Raw genomic sequence first — 13,827 nt, 5'->3', positions numbered from 1 at the left:
AGAGCTGTCAATATCAGTGTAACAATGTTAATGGCATCAAAGGAAGGGCACAGAAAATTACGATAAATCTGGTTTTAAAAGAAACACTGGAAATTACAAAAAGAAGAGACATGTTCATGCTGTTGAACAAGGAGATGGAACAGCTAGTGACTCCTCAGATGAAGAGGAGAGGATAAATCTCCTCCTCTGGTCATTATTTGGGTAGAACACACCTATTTTGAACACCTTCGGCAGACTTTTTTTTTTTTTTTAGCCATTTTAATCTAGATTAATCTAGATTAATTCCAGGATTGCAGGTAGATTAATCTAGATTAAAAAAATTAATCTATGCCCAGCTCTAATATATATATATGTATCATTCTTTCCAAAAGCAAAGAGGCCTAGAAGCGTGGCTAGCGCTAATGGCGCGCATACCAGCGTGGCTAACTGCCGGCACAGAGGCACTTAAAAGAGGATTTCACCCGTCTAATGAACACACTGACTAGACAAATATCAAGATGTATCCATCAGTGGACCAATTGCATGCTTTTGCAGAGGACAAGAAGCCTTCAGTCGACTCCTTCTGACATTAAGCACCCCTAGGCCTGTTGCAATAAGCAATAAATCAATTTATCGCGCAATAATGAAAATGAATGCAATGATTTTGACGGGGGCAATTCATTGCTATTTGCGTGTTTGTTTTAATGAGGCGGGAACCAGTACCTCTCCGTGTGGGGAGGCGGGCCGCTGACGTTACTACAGAGTACAGCACGGGAGCTCCTGTGAGCACCATGCGTATGTTGGGCAGTAGCAACGCTACATAGCTTAACTACATTTCTCAGTAGCGTGATGGTAGCGTCGCTCCTTTTGAACCAAGTAGCGTTCTTTGTAGTGTAGCTATTTTTAGACCCAAGTAGTGATGTAGCGTGAACAAACGCTATACGCTACTGCCCGGAGAAACTGGACTGCTAAATAAAGATTAAAGATCTAGCGTTGATGCTATGACGCTTCCTCCTCATCGTTGATTGCCTGTAGTAGCTGCATCTAACGTTAGTAGCTAACGTTAAAACTAACCTAAAGTTAGTTGTTCACCAACAATCTCAACATTTGTTTTATCATTAGCTCAAAAACACAGAACCGGACGACACAAGTTGTCCGCTCATAGGTTCTGCTAGGATAATAACAACAATACTTCCGGTCAGTGGGTTTCAAAATAAAAGAGCAAAGTCTAAAAGACGTTTATTTTGTACAGCGTTTTCCTCCACGAGTACTCAAGTACATCATGTGATCAATCGATCTGTTTTTTTTTGCCCATCCCTAGTTTATCCTGTGCTGAAAAGTCTCCATTCCAATAGAGATAGTATATATTTGTGTTTATTTGATTATTGTTGAGCTATATTTTAATCGAGAGTAACTGGTAGTGTAGCTTACTACATTTTCCAAGTAGCTTGCCCATCACATAATCTGCGAGTCACAGTAAACAAACACGAGCCACAATTAGGGTGACCAGGTGTCCCGCTTTTGGTTGTATACTGCACAGCCATTTTACGTCCCACGTCCCTCTTTTCGAAGCAAAAAATAAAAACATGGGTCTAAAAGCCCCTTCCTACAGTAAACGTAGCAACCTGCCTCTTGTCCACACACATTGCTCTGCTCGTTTTATCATTGCTCTCACGGAGATAAAACTGGGAACGAGGTTACTCTGCTTCTGACGCTACCTCATATCTGATTGGTTAGGTAGTAATTTAGGATATTTAAAATGTCTTCCAATGTTAAATAAAGGTTTATTGCACTTTGAAACGGTTTCCTTGCATTATTATGCTATTATCATTATATTAGTAAAAAAAAAAAGTTGATTGAAAACTTTTGGGAAATACATTTCTCAAAAAAATTATTTCTCTCAAAACCGCAATAATATCACTTATCGCAATAATTTCTGGGACAATTAATCGCCCAGCAAAATGTGTTATCGTGACAGGCCTAAGCACCCCCCACAGCCCAAATGGAATGATTAAAAGAAAATTTTATAAATTGCGTTCGGATGGGTCGACTATGGGCAGATTTTGGCCAATCAAAGTCGACTATACAAATCCTTAGTCGGGGACAGGCCTAAATGTAACTAATGTAACCTACGCTCTGCATCTTCTGGCCGCCTCAGACCTACTCCTATCCGAGCTCCGGGAGGGTCATCAAAGAGAAGTCCCCTATTCTCAGTCCTTGCCCCACAATGGTGGAATGAACTACCCACCCCAGTTAGGACAGCCGAAACCCGTCCAATCTTTCGCCGTCGACTAAAGACGCACTTCTTCAACCATTATCTGAAATAAAAATAAAAATAATAATAAAATTATAAAAAATCTAACCCTAACTAACCTTACTGTCATGCAGTTGTCCTAATAAACTAACCTACACTGTATCACTCAACACTTTGATGAACATTGTTACTCAGCTGATAGAGTTGTGCCCTTCCTGATGACTTGTCGTCGTACAGAACTTGTAAGTCGCTTTGGATAAAAGCGTCCGCTAAATGACTAAATGTAAATGTAATGAAACCTGCCAGATCCCCTGTAAGTTATGTGTGGCTCGGGGCGACAGTGATTCAGGAGGTAGCACAGTCGTCTGGCAATCCGGAGGTTCCCGGTTCGATTCCCGCTCCTCCCGGGCAGCGTGTCGATGTGTCCTTGAGCAAGACACTTAACCCCTTATTGCTCCTGATGAGCAGGTTGGCACCTTGCATCATGGTTGCCTCCGCCGTCGGTGTGTGAATGTGAGTGAACGGGTAAAATGTGAGTAACAAATTGTAAAGCGCTTTGGATAAAAGCGCTATATAAAAAAGCAGCCATTTACCGTGTGTGTGTTGTGCTTGTGTTGCAGTGCTGGGGCATCGCTGTAAGAGCGAAGAGGCCAAGAAGCTCCCGACCTGCGATGAGGAGCACATCTACCCTGCGGACACGTGTGGAGCGGCCCACGATGTCCGGCTCACCGTCATGCAGCACTTCTTCAACGACGTAGGTTTCTGACTTGCTTCTGACTCGCTTCTGACTCGCTTCTGACTCTCTTCTGACTCTCTTCTGACTCTCTTCTGACTCGCTTTTTTTTTTTTTATCTACTTTTTCTCCCATCCCAATTTCGTATCGTCCAATTCTACCCTCCCCTGTCTTGAACGCTGTTAGGCCATGCCTCCCACAAGCCGGCTGCAATGTGGACGAAGCCTTACATCACGTGTCCCCTCCGGTACTCGAGGAAGCAGCCGTCGCATCTTTTCACCTGCACAGCGCGATCTCTCAGCGTCGGGGGTCTGCGTGGGAGGGACACGCCGCCCCCGTCGCTTCCTGATTCTGCTGCGCAGGCGCACCAACCGACCTGTAGGAGTCGCTGTCCACAACGTCCGATCCCCACCCATCAGCTTCCCACCCCCTAATACTGCCAATTGTATTAGTATGAACGACCAGCCAAGCTGATAGCAATGCGGAGAGCTGGGCTCGAACCCAGCGTCTCCTGCATTGGTGGCGAGCGCCTTGCCCACTACACCACCTAGCCGCCGCTTCTGACTCGCTTCTGATTCGCTTCTGATTCGCTTCTGACTCGCTTCTGACTCACTTCTGACTCACTTCTGACTCTCTTCTGACTCGCTTCTGACTCTCTTCTTCAGCAATGTACATTACATTTAGTCATTTAGCTGACGCTTTTATCCAAAGCGATACAAGTTCTGTACGACAAGACAGCAAGAAGGGTACAACTCTATCAGCTGAGTAACAATGTTCATCAAAGTGTTGCGTGTTTCAGTGTAGGTTAGTTTATTAGGACAAGTGCATGACAGTAAGGTTAGTCAGGGTTAGTTTTTTTTTTTTTTTTTTTATTATATATCATTTCAGATAATGGTTGAAGAAGTGAGTCTTTAGTTGACGGCGAAAGATTGGACGGGATTCGGCTGTCCTAACTGGGATGGGTAGTTCATTCCACCATTGTGGGGCAAGGACTGAGAATAGGCGGCATCTCTTTGATGACCCTCCGGGAGCTTGGATAGGAGTAGGTCTGAGGCGGCCAGAAGATGCAGAGCGTAGGGGTCTTGAGGGTGTGTAGTTAGACCATTGACCGGAGGTAGGCGGGAGCGGTTCCCTTTGCCGCACGGTAGGGGTGGACGGTATAAACGGTATACGGTATAAACAGTATGAATTTGCTCTACGGTATGGATTTTGAGTATACCGTGTAACCGGTAGTGCTGCTCTAAAATAGCAATGACGTCATGTAACCACAGCGCGACTATTTCACTGGCATTTGCCCCTAAAATAGATAGAATTAGTCATAGATAATAGATATGTGCGAACTGGAAAAAGTTATTTAGGAGGCTTCGCGCAGTGGGCGTGCCAGCCCCTACCGCACGCATGTAAACACGGGTCTAGTAGTCTAGTGGGACGGGACACGGGAGCTGTCGGCGTCTCCCTGAGCTAACGTTAGCTTAGCTACCGTTACAAAATGAAAGTCAACTATTCACTTTTAGTTTAATACATGATGGGGCATTGTCTAACCGAACGGTATCTAGTCGGCCAGCTACCGATAGCTCCTGACATCAACAAACGCTCCACAAAGTCTAGTACTAGAGACGTGTATGCTACCTGTTAGCTCACGTTAACACAAGTTAGTTCACCGTTCAAAACGAAATGTCCCATTGAACTAAATAATTCACTGAGGCGTTGTATTAACGTTATATATGCAGTAGCTACAGATAGCTCATGATATCAATGTCTTATAACACTGATTCGATGCGTATTCGAGCTGAGGGCTTGCTAACGTTATAATACCAATACAATAGGGTCCAGGTGCAGCGCCGGAGAATCCTGGCCGTAGCTCTGCTCGAGGCTACTCGAGTATAGGTCCAGGTGCAGCTCCGGAGAATTCTGGCCGTAGCTGGAGGCTACTAGAGTACACACAGACAGTGGAGCTTGTTGCGTGGTGGCGATGTCTCGCAGATAATACCAGTACAAGTCTAATTATATAATATATATATTTTATAAAAAAAAAATATATATATAAAATAAAAATTATTTTTTTATCAAAAACGATGATACCGTGATATATACCGTTACCGTCTATGCTTCAAATTATACCGTGATATAAATTTTAGACCATACCGTCCACCCCTACCGCACGGTATGCTAGGTCGAGGGCCTTGAAGCGGATACGTGCAGCAATGGGGAGCCAGTGCAGGTCCCTAAGAAGTGGGGTGACATGGGCCGACTTCGGTAGGTTTGAGATCAAGTCAAGTCAAGAGTTTTATTTGTCACGGCATACAAGTATACAATGAAATGCGGGTGGTCTTGCCCGCAACGATGTGCAATACAGTAGTACAACATATAATAGAATCCAATAAAAACAACATTGTGCAATAGACGGGTAATATACAGGTAATATAGTGGGACATCTCGGTATCTATACATAGTTATTTACAGAGCATGTAGGACATGTTAGGTCCTTTGGTAGTGCAATACACTGTTACTGTTGCTTTACTATTTTTAAAGTGACCTTTCCTTTGTGGCCCTAAGTGGGCGTGTGCAGCATGAGTGTGTGCCTGCTCATGTTAAAGTGGCTGCTAGTGTGCGAGCGTGCACAGCGTGCGTGTCGTGTGTGTGCTTGTGTGTGGAGAGTTCAGTGTTCTGTGGCACTCAGTGTTCATTGTTCAAGGCTCTGATGGCCTGGGGGAAGAAGCTGAGCCGAAGCCTCTCTGTCCTAGTAGCTGGGGTTCGCAGGCGTCTGCCTGACTTCAGCAGCTGGAACAGGCTGTTATTGGGGTGGTGAGGGTCTTTCATTATTCTGCAGGCTCTGGATTTGCACCTCTTGTTGTATAGAACCTGCAGGGGAGGTAGTGCAATACCCGTGGTACGCTCGGCTGAGCACACCACTCTCTGTAGGGCCTTCTTGTCCTGTGCCGTGCTGTTTCCATACCAGGCAGTGATGTTTCCAGTCAAGATGCTCTCTACAGCTCCAGAGTAGAAGGACTGGAGTATCTTCCCCGATACTCTGAACTTCCTTAACTGTCTCAGGTGGTAGAGGCGCTGCTTCGCCTTTTTTACGACTGTGTCTATGTGTGTTGACCATGTCAGATCCTCTGAGATGTGGACCCCCAGGTACTTAAAGCTGCTCACCCTGTCCACGGTAGCCCCGTTTATCATCAGTGGTGTGTGTGTCTCCTGCTGTCCTCTCCTATAATCCACAATCAGCTTCTTGGTTTTACCAATGTTCAGGAGCAGGCTGTTGTCCTGGCACCAGCGTTCCAGTACCTCAACCTCCTCCCGGTAGGCCTTCTCGTCGTTGTCCGAGATCAGCCCCACCACCACTGTGTCGTCTGCAAACTTCACTATGGAGTTGGAGCTGAACTTGGCCACACAATCGTGTGTGTAGAGTGAGTACAGCAGGGGGCTTAGAACACAGCCCTGGGGGGACCCGATACTCAGGGTGATGGTGTTGGAGGTCTGACCCCCCACCCCCACTCAGAAAGTCCAGTACCCAGGCGCTCAGGGCGGAGCTCAGACCCAGCTCGATCAGCTTGTCCACCAGTCTGGTGGGGACTATGGTGTTGAACGCTGAGCTGTAGTCAATGTTTTATTATATATTCTTCCTGTCATTAATTGTTTTCTCTATACCAGAAATCGTATGGCATGGGGTGCCTGCTTCGGTGTCTATGTAGGCCTGCTTGTGTGTGTTTGTTTGTTTGGGGGGGGGATTTTATATTTTATCTTGATATAATGTAATTTTGCTTCCTGGTGAATGCCACATGCAAGCCCATTGAGGGTTTTTAGGCAATTCTCTTACACATCCCTTGTGGGTTATATTGTATTATATATGTAATTGTTTTTATATGTGTAAATAAACAAACAAACAAACAAACAACAGTCTCACATAGCCCCCCTTCTGGCGGTCAAGGTGAGAGAGGGTGCTGTGCAGTACCTGGGAGACCGCGTCGTCAGTGTGGACCTGTTTGTCCTGTATGCAAATTGCATAGGGTCCATATAACTGGGGAGGGAGGCACAAATGTGATCCTTGACCAGCCTCTCGAAACATTTCATGACCACAGAGGTGAGTGCCACCGGTCTGTAGTCATTGAGACATGTTGGGGAGGGTTTCTTTGGTACCGGGATGATGGTAGACATCTTGAAGCAGGCAGGGACCACTGACTCCGCCAGGGATTGATTAAATATGGCGGTGAACACAGGGGCTAGCTGGTTGGCTCAGGACTTAAGTATGCGTCCTGTTATATCATCTGGGCCAGCCGCTTTCCTGGTGTTCACCTGCATAAATGCTCTTCTCACACTGTGTTCCGACAACGAGAGAGCGTCCCGCCCCCCTGCGGTTGCCCCCCCCCCCTCCACAACAGCCGGCGCGCCAGTGACGTCACTAGCCGTTGAGCCAGCGGCGCCACCGTCTACACCAAACCGAGCGTAGAAAGAGTTGAGTTTGTCCGCGAGAGAGGCGTCGTCGCTCCCCATTGAGGGGGCGCTGACTTTGTAGTCAGTTATTGTCCTCAGTCCCCGCCATAAGCCTCTTGTGTCGTTTTGTGCCATTTGTGTCTCCAGTTTATCAGCATATGTCCGTTTTGCAAGTTTTACAGCCTTGCGCAGAGTATAGACTGAAGCCTTGTACTCCTCCATGTTTCCTGACTCTCTGCCCAGGTTGTAAGCAGTGGTGCGAGAGTTCAGGGCTGCTCTGATAGTACTGTCCACCCACTGTTTCTGGTTTGGGAAAACCCGCACCTTTTTCGTGGGGACAATACTATCAGCTATAGTTGTTATGAAGCTCACCACGGTGTCTGCGAGCTCGGTTTGAGATCAGGCGGGCCGCTGCGTTTTGAATGAGTTGAAGAGGCTTGGTGGCAGTGGCCGGGAGGCCAGCTAGCAGTGTGTTGCCGCAGTCGAGGCGGGAGATGACTGTTGATAGGACGAGTAGTTGGGTGGCTTCTTTTGTCAGGAAGGGGCGTATCCTTCTGACGTTGCTCAGGAGGAATCTGCAGGTTCTGGTTGTCGCTGCGATGTGAGCAGAGAAGTTCAGCTGGTCGTCGAGGACAACACCAAGGTTCTTGGCGGTCGGGGACGCGGTCACAGCTGCATTCTCGACTGTGATGGAGAGGTCGGTGTTGATGCAAGTGTCTGACTCTTTCAAAACGACACCCGGCGTAGGGAGGGAGATGTACCACAGGCTCACGTCTATCTAGTGACGGGAAAGAAGTACACTTGATATGATTCAACTGCTTTAACACGTTTGTTATTTTTATTTCAACTCGTACGACACTGAGGTTACCCTCATGTTCAGCGACGACGAGCTAACAAAACAAGATAGTTTATCAGCAATTTCATACATATAGGCACAATAAATAAGAATAAACAATAAAAAAAAAAATCAGCTAAGACGGTTACAGGTCGACACACAGTGGTCGGAAATCATACTTTCAGCTTCCGTCAGTCGGAGGGCGTTCCAGGTGTTGGAAGCATCAAAGGAAAAAGCAGTTTTTCCCAGTTCAGAGCAAACTGGAGGAACCCTAAGAACCAGCCAGGCATTTGAACGTGTAGAATAGGTTCCAATAATCCATTCCAACAGTGTTGGGATGTAAGAGGGACGTTTACCAATAAGGGATTTAAATTGGACGTCCATTATCCATAATAACCCCTGACACGGTTGCTTCGAGGATGTAATTATACTAGAGAGAGCGAGAAAAACAGATTAGTGACATAAGCTCATTGTTATGTCCAATGCTTGATAGCATTTTGAAATGTGATAACATTAGCTAGCGTTGGTCGAAATAAGATAATAAGATAAAAATGAGGTGCACCCGGACATCAAGCCGGCGCCGTGTGACAGTCGACGCAATGCTTCCAATCAATTCCAAGATGAGATATTCCTTTTATTGATCCGCTTGGGGGAAATTCGAGTGTCATAGTAGCAGGAGGGGGGAGGGGAGGTACATGTATGGGCATACATATATATAAAAAATAAACGGTGTAAACAATATAATTAATTCTGAATATAAAAAATACAAGAAAAGTAAACGGTAACATCACGGTGACCAAATGCGTCCACATTTTTATAGGATTCTATCACATTTTCATAACAATAGTGAATATTACTTACCCTGCGCCGTTTTCATTGAGGTTTCTTACAAATTAACAATGTTTTATTTGTCCTATATATGCGGATAACATTTAAAATCTTAAATTGTACCATTTTGTTCCCCTTTAGACAACAAATATAATGCTAATGATGCACTTTTGTTAAGATAATTAGTTTACCATTCGCGGGCACTGTACTGAGGTCGCATTAATAGTTTACCGCTGTTCAGATCGTGTCAAAGAATAGACTCGTCCCAGTGACCTGTGACCTGTGCTAAAGGTCTTGGGAAATGTATTCATGTTGTAGTTTTCAACATTTTCACCTTTTAATTTTAAACCAATGCTGCCATCTACTGACAACAGAAAGTGTTGTGTATCGTCAACTTGAGAGGCTACTTCCGTAAACACCGTCGCCCAAAACACATTCTAGAGATTCCCACTTTTTACTGGGAATGGGGCGTGACCGAATTTGGTCCGAGACAATAAGAGTGACTGAGATTGGTCTACGTTCCATTATACACAAGGTGCAGGTGAGGGTCTGCACCCTAACTGGCAGCATGATATACATCATACGTTGTAGTCTGTGCAGGTTTTGGTGGTTAAGAGTCAGACTTAGTGGTCAGACATTCCTAATGGATCTCGAGTTCTGCAGCCATACGTTCTTGGTAGCTAACGCTTGCTCTAATGTTTTTACAGCTAATAGTAGTGCTAATGCTAGCTAACAAGCAGATGCTGTTAGACTGCCCATACCTGTACCTCCCCTCCCCCATGCTACTATGATGCCTGAATTTCCCCCAAGGGGATCAATAAAGGAATATCTCATCTCATCTTATCCTCACCAAGAGTAAAGCACTTGGATCACAGAAGGTGTATCTAAATGGCAGCCTGTCCAGTAGCAGAGGTCTAGAGTGTGGCGTGCCGCAAGGAAGTTGCATAGGACCTTTGCTCTTCTCTGTATTTACGAATGACCTATCTTGGGCTACCAAATGTGCTACAACAGTTCTTTATGCAGATGATTCAACATTGTATTACGCGGCACCATCATGCAATGTACTTAATGAAGTTTTGAGTAGAGAACTTAAAGTTGTGCATGACTGGGTAGTATGTAATAGACTTGTCCTTAATATCTCCAAGACTAAATGTATTGTGCTGGGAACAAGGCACAGGTTATCTACAAATCCAAAGCTTCATTTAAACTTGTGTAATTCAGCAGTTCAACAAGTTGAAAGTACTAAACTCCTTGGAGTGATGCTGGATTGCACTCTGTCTTGGTCTCAGCATATTAATTATATTGTTTTAAAAATGGGAAGAGCAATTGGTATTTCCAGGAAATGTGCTTCTTTTGTTGCCCGTCCCCTTTTATGTCAGATAGTGAAAAGTTTAGTTTTATGTCATCTTGACTATTGCTCTGCGATGTGGTCATCTGCTGCCAGTGGTGACCTCAGGAAGCTCCAGGTGGTCCAGAACAGGGCAGCACGGTTGGTACTGGGCTGTTCACTAAGGTCTAATGTGAGCCGTATGCATGCCCGCCTCTCTTGGCTTAACGTTGAAAATAGATTGTCTTTTAATATACTTGTGCTGTTCAAGTTGGTCATGAGCAGTAAGACTCCTGTTTTTATACATAATCAGATTGTTTTTAGTAATACTGTGCACGAGCATTACACTAGAGGTTCCAGTAGTGGGCAGCTTGAATTGCCAGGTCCTAGAACCAGCGCTCTGGGGAGATCTTTTATTTTTAGAGCATTAACTCTGTGGAATGGCCTGCCTCGGAACCTCTGCTGCATTTACAGTAGATTCACTTTTAAAAAGAATCTTAAATTGTTTTTAAATTGTTTTTAACACTGTAAAGTAATTTTTTGTTTTTGTTTTACACTAATGTAATTTTAGCTATATTAATTGTTACAGTAGGTTCATTATGCATTGTGTGTACTGACTTTTAATTTTTTGCAATAGTGATTGTTTTTGTGTTTTTTTTGTGTGGACCCCAGGAAGACTAGCTGGTTGCTATCGCACCAGCTAATGGGGATCCCTAATAAAATCAAATCAAATCAAATCACTCGCCTAGCCAGGTCTTTATTTCTTTTTTATTTTCGTATTTCCCATGTTTTTGGACACAACTTTGAATTCTACCTAGAGATATTAAATGGTAAATCCAAAGCGCTTTACAATTTGTTACTCACATTTTACCCATCCACTCACACATTCACACACACATTCACTCACACATTTCACTCACACATTCACTCACACATTCACACACCGACGGCGGAGGCAACCATGCAAGGTGCCAACCTGCTCATCGGGAGCAATTGGGGGTTAAGTGTCTTGCTCAAGGACACATCGACACGCTGCCCGGGAGGAGCGGGAATCGAACCGGGAACCTCCGGATTGCCAGACGACTGCTCCACCTCCCGAACCACTGTCGCCCACTGTGTACTTGATCTGATCCTCGGACGGCTCTTGGACACGAATACACAAGAAAACACTTTGTTTGTTCTCACACGACTATTCCATCCATTGCAAGCCAACGCCCCCCCCCCCCCCCCCCCCCCCCCCCCATCCATCCATTAACTCACTGGACTGTCACTGTACTATTTATTTGCACTAGCACTATTGCACTTGGGACATTGATATTGTATTATTGATATTATATTATTTTGTATATGCTATATTCACTGTTTGTTTGCCAGTGGTGATGGTCTAAACAAAATTTTGTTGTACCAACAATGACGATAAAGATTCTATTCTATTCTATTTGTGCAGAGTTCCTGCCTGCAGTCGGTGTCTATCGGCTGGGACGGGGGCGTCTACGTGCAGACCTGTGGGCACACTCTGCATATAGACTGCCACAAGTCCTACATGGAGTCTCTGAGGGTAAGGGCCCCGCTTCTATTCTCTGGGATCTCGTCTATATGGAGATTTTGTACATCTGGGGTTTCATTTTTTAAGTGCTGTCAAGACACTTCATCAGGTAAAAAAAATATATATAAAAAACATATATCCTATACGTTATGCCTTATTCACAGTTCAGCCACCATCACTGTTGTTTGAACTAGGTGCACATACTGTACCACTTACCGCTTGTCGGGGTAGTCTGTGATGCTGGTGTTACTATGTGTTCTGGCTCCACCGCCCCCCACATTTTTTTTTTCGTGTCATGTCCGACGACCCATCCCATTACGGCATTATAAGACACCAAAAACAACAATTGAACACAACAATCACTTCCCCATGGTTTCTAAGCTACACCATCGGAGGCCAAAATACATCACGTATATATTATATTATTTTCGTGCATTTATCCTAAATATTCAGCAAGTATTCGGTACATAAACAATCCCCCATTGAACAAAGCGTATTACAGTGCACAATAAGCTTTTCTGTAAGTGTTATTTATGAATGTGTGAAGACTGTCTGTATTACACACAGAGGGAACTGTCTGACCACTTTAAAAACTAAGTACAGAATATAAAATACTTCCAAATAAACGTTCATGATTATGAATATGTAGGCTACATGTCAAAAGGGCATTTTGATAATGTAATCTACTTGAAAATATGTGTTATATATAGCCTAGTACTATTTCTTACTATATTAAACTTTGGATTCATCTTTTGTGGTGGCTCAACATAATTCACACACGGAACTATGTGTTGGGGATCAGGGTTCCGCACGGACCATATTGTTTGTTACATTGCTGTCGGCAAACGAGCTCAGAGTGTTGACGTTGAGTTGATGTTAGCTGCTAGCTGGCTACCCGAATCCACAACAGCCAGGCAGCCAACCGTACAAAATACAGTCTCAGCCAATCACATCGATTTGTACAGTTAGTTAGCTCCACTCCATTGCGAAGTAAAAGGTAGCCACTAGCCAGCACAGCCCGTATTAGCTAGCTACAGTTGCTAGGTAGCTAACGTTAGCCACCCGAAGATCGGTAGCTAGCTAACATTAGCCACAGCTGCAAAACGAATTTCAATTATGTTATGAGCTATCAGTACCTAGCCAGCTAGATAACGTTAGACAAGTGAATAGTTTACTGGGCCATTGTTTAATGCTTCAGTGGTGTTAAAAGAGGACCTGCACGCTTGCTATCTTCGGTGCGAATGTGAGGGGGAGGGCACTGCGAGCAGCGTGTGTGTGCGTCAAGCTCACGTTTGATTGGTTAGAATGGTCACTGTCAACTCACTGGCACATACTGAGTGACAAACTAGCGAATGTACAGAGAAAGGGAGGAGGGGGGCCGGGGGGGGAGGAGGAGGAGGTCGCACCAGAACAATTATTTGCACTTGCACGAATGCTCCCAATTATATTTTGAGGTCGCACAGATACAATTTTGGTCGCATATGTGCCCAAATCGGTCGCAATTTCGAGCCCTGAGATAGGTATTGAAGATGTGCACTTTAACGCAGCAGCACCTGGAGCCATCCATACCCGTGTCCACTGACAAAGACATGCTCATGATACTGTGATAAACTATAATAAGCTTTAATCGAACCCTGGTTCATTTCCTCGGATAGTCTGGTTGGTTTGGGGTGGTGTGAAAGCTCATTCACTCTTGTAAGTGAACCCTGCTGCGGTTCATTTGAGATGTGAATGCAAAGCGGACCAAAGGCAGGAAAATACCCAAAAATCGAATCTTTTTTTTATGAGAAGACTGAAACATAATGTATATAATGAAACTAGGGATGCTCGATATTGGCTTTTTTACCTATACCGATATTGTCCAACTCTTAATTTCCGATACCGATAT

General features: G+C 44.7%; 1 protein-coding gene across 1 annotated transcript in view; it reads left to right on the top strand.

Annotated features, from left to right (window-relative positions):
- ubr3 (ubiquitin protein ligase E3 component n-recognin 3) overlaps positions 1-13,827 on the top strand; it is a 242,571-nt gene that overhangs the window by 101,611 nt on the left and 127,133 nt on the right. Inside the window, 2 exon segments of the mRNA XM_084314353.1 lie at positions 2,854-2,987; positions 11,841-11,951. Of these exon segments, the coding sequence (XP_084170479.1) occupies positions 2,854-2,987; positions 11,841-11,951 (245 nt within the window).

The sequence above is a fragment of the Notolepis coatsorum genome (assembly GCF_963971535.1).
Source record: "Notolepis coatsorum genome assembly, chromosome: 5".
In the NCBI taxonomy this organism is placed as follows: domain Eukaryota; kingdom Metazoa; phylum Chordata; class Actinopteri; order Aulopiformes; family Paralepididae; genus Notolepis; species Notolepis coatsorum.
This window is presented reverse-complemented; position numbering and strand designations above follow the sequence as displayed.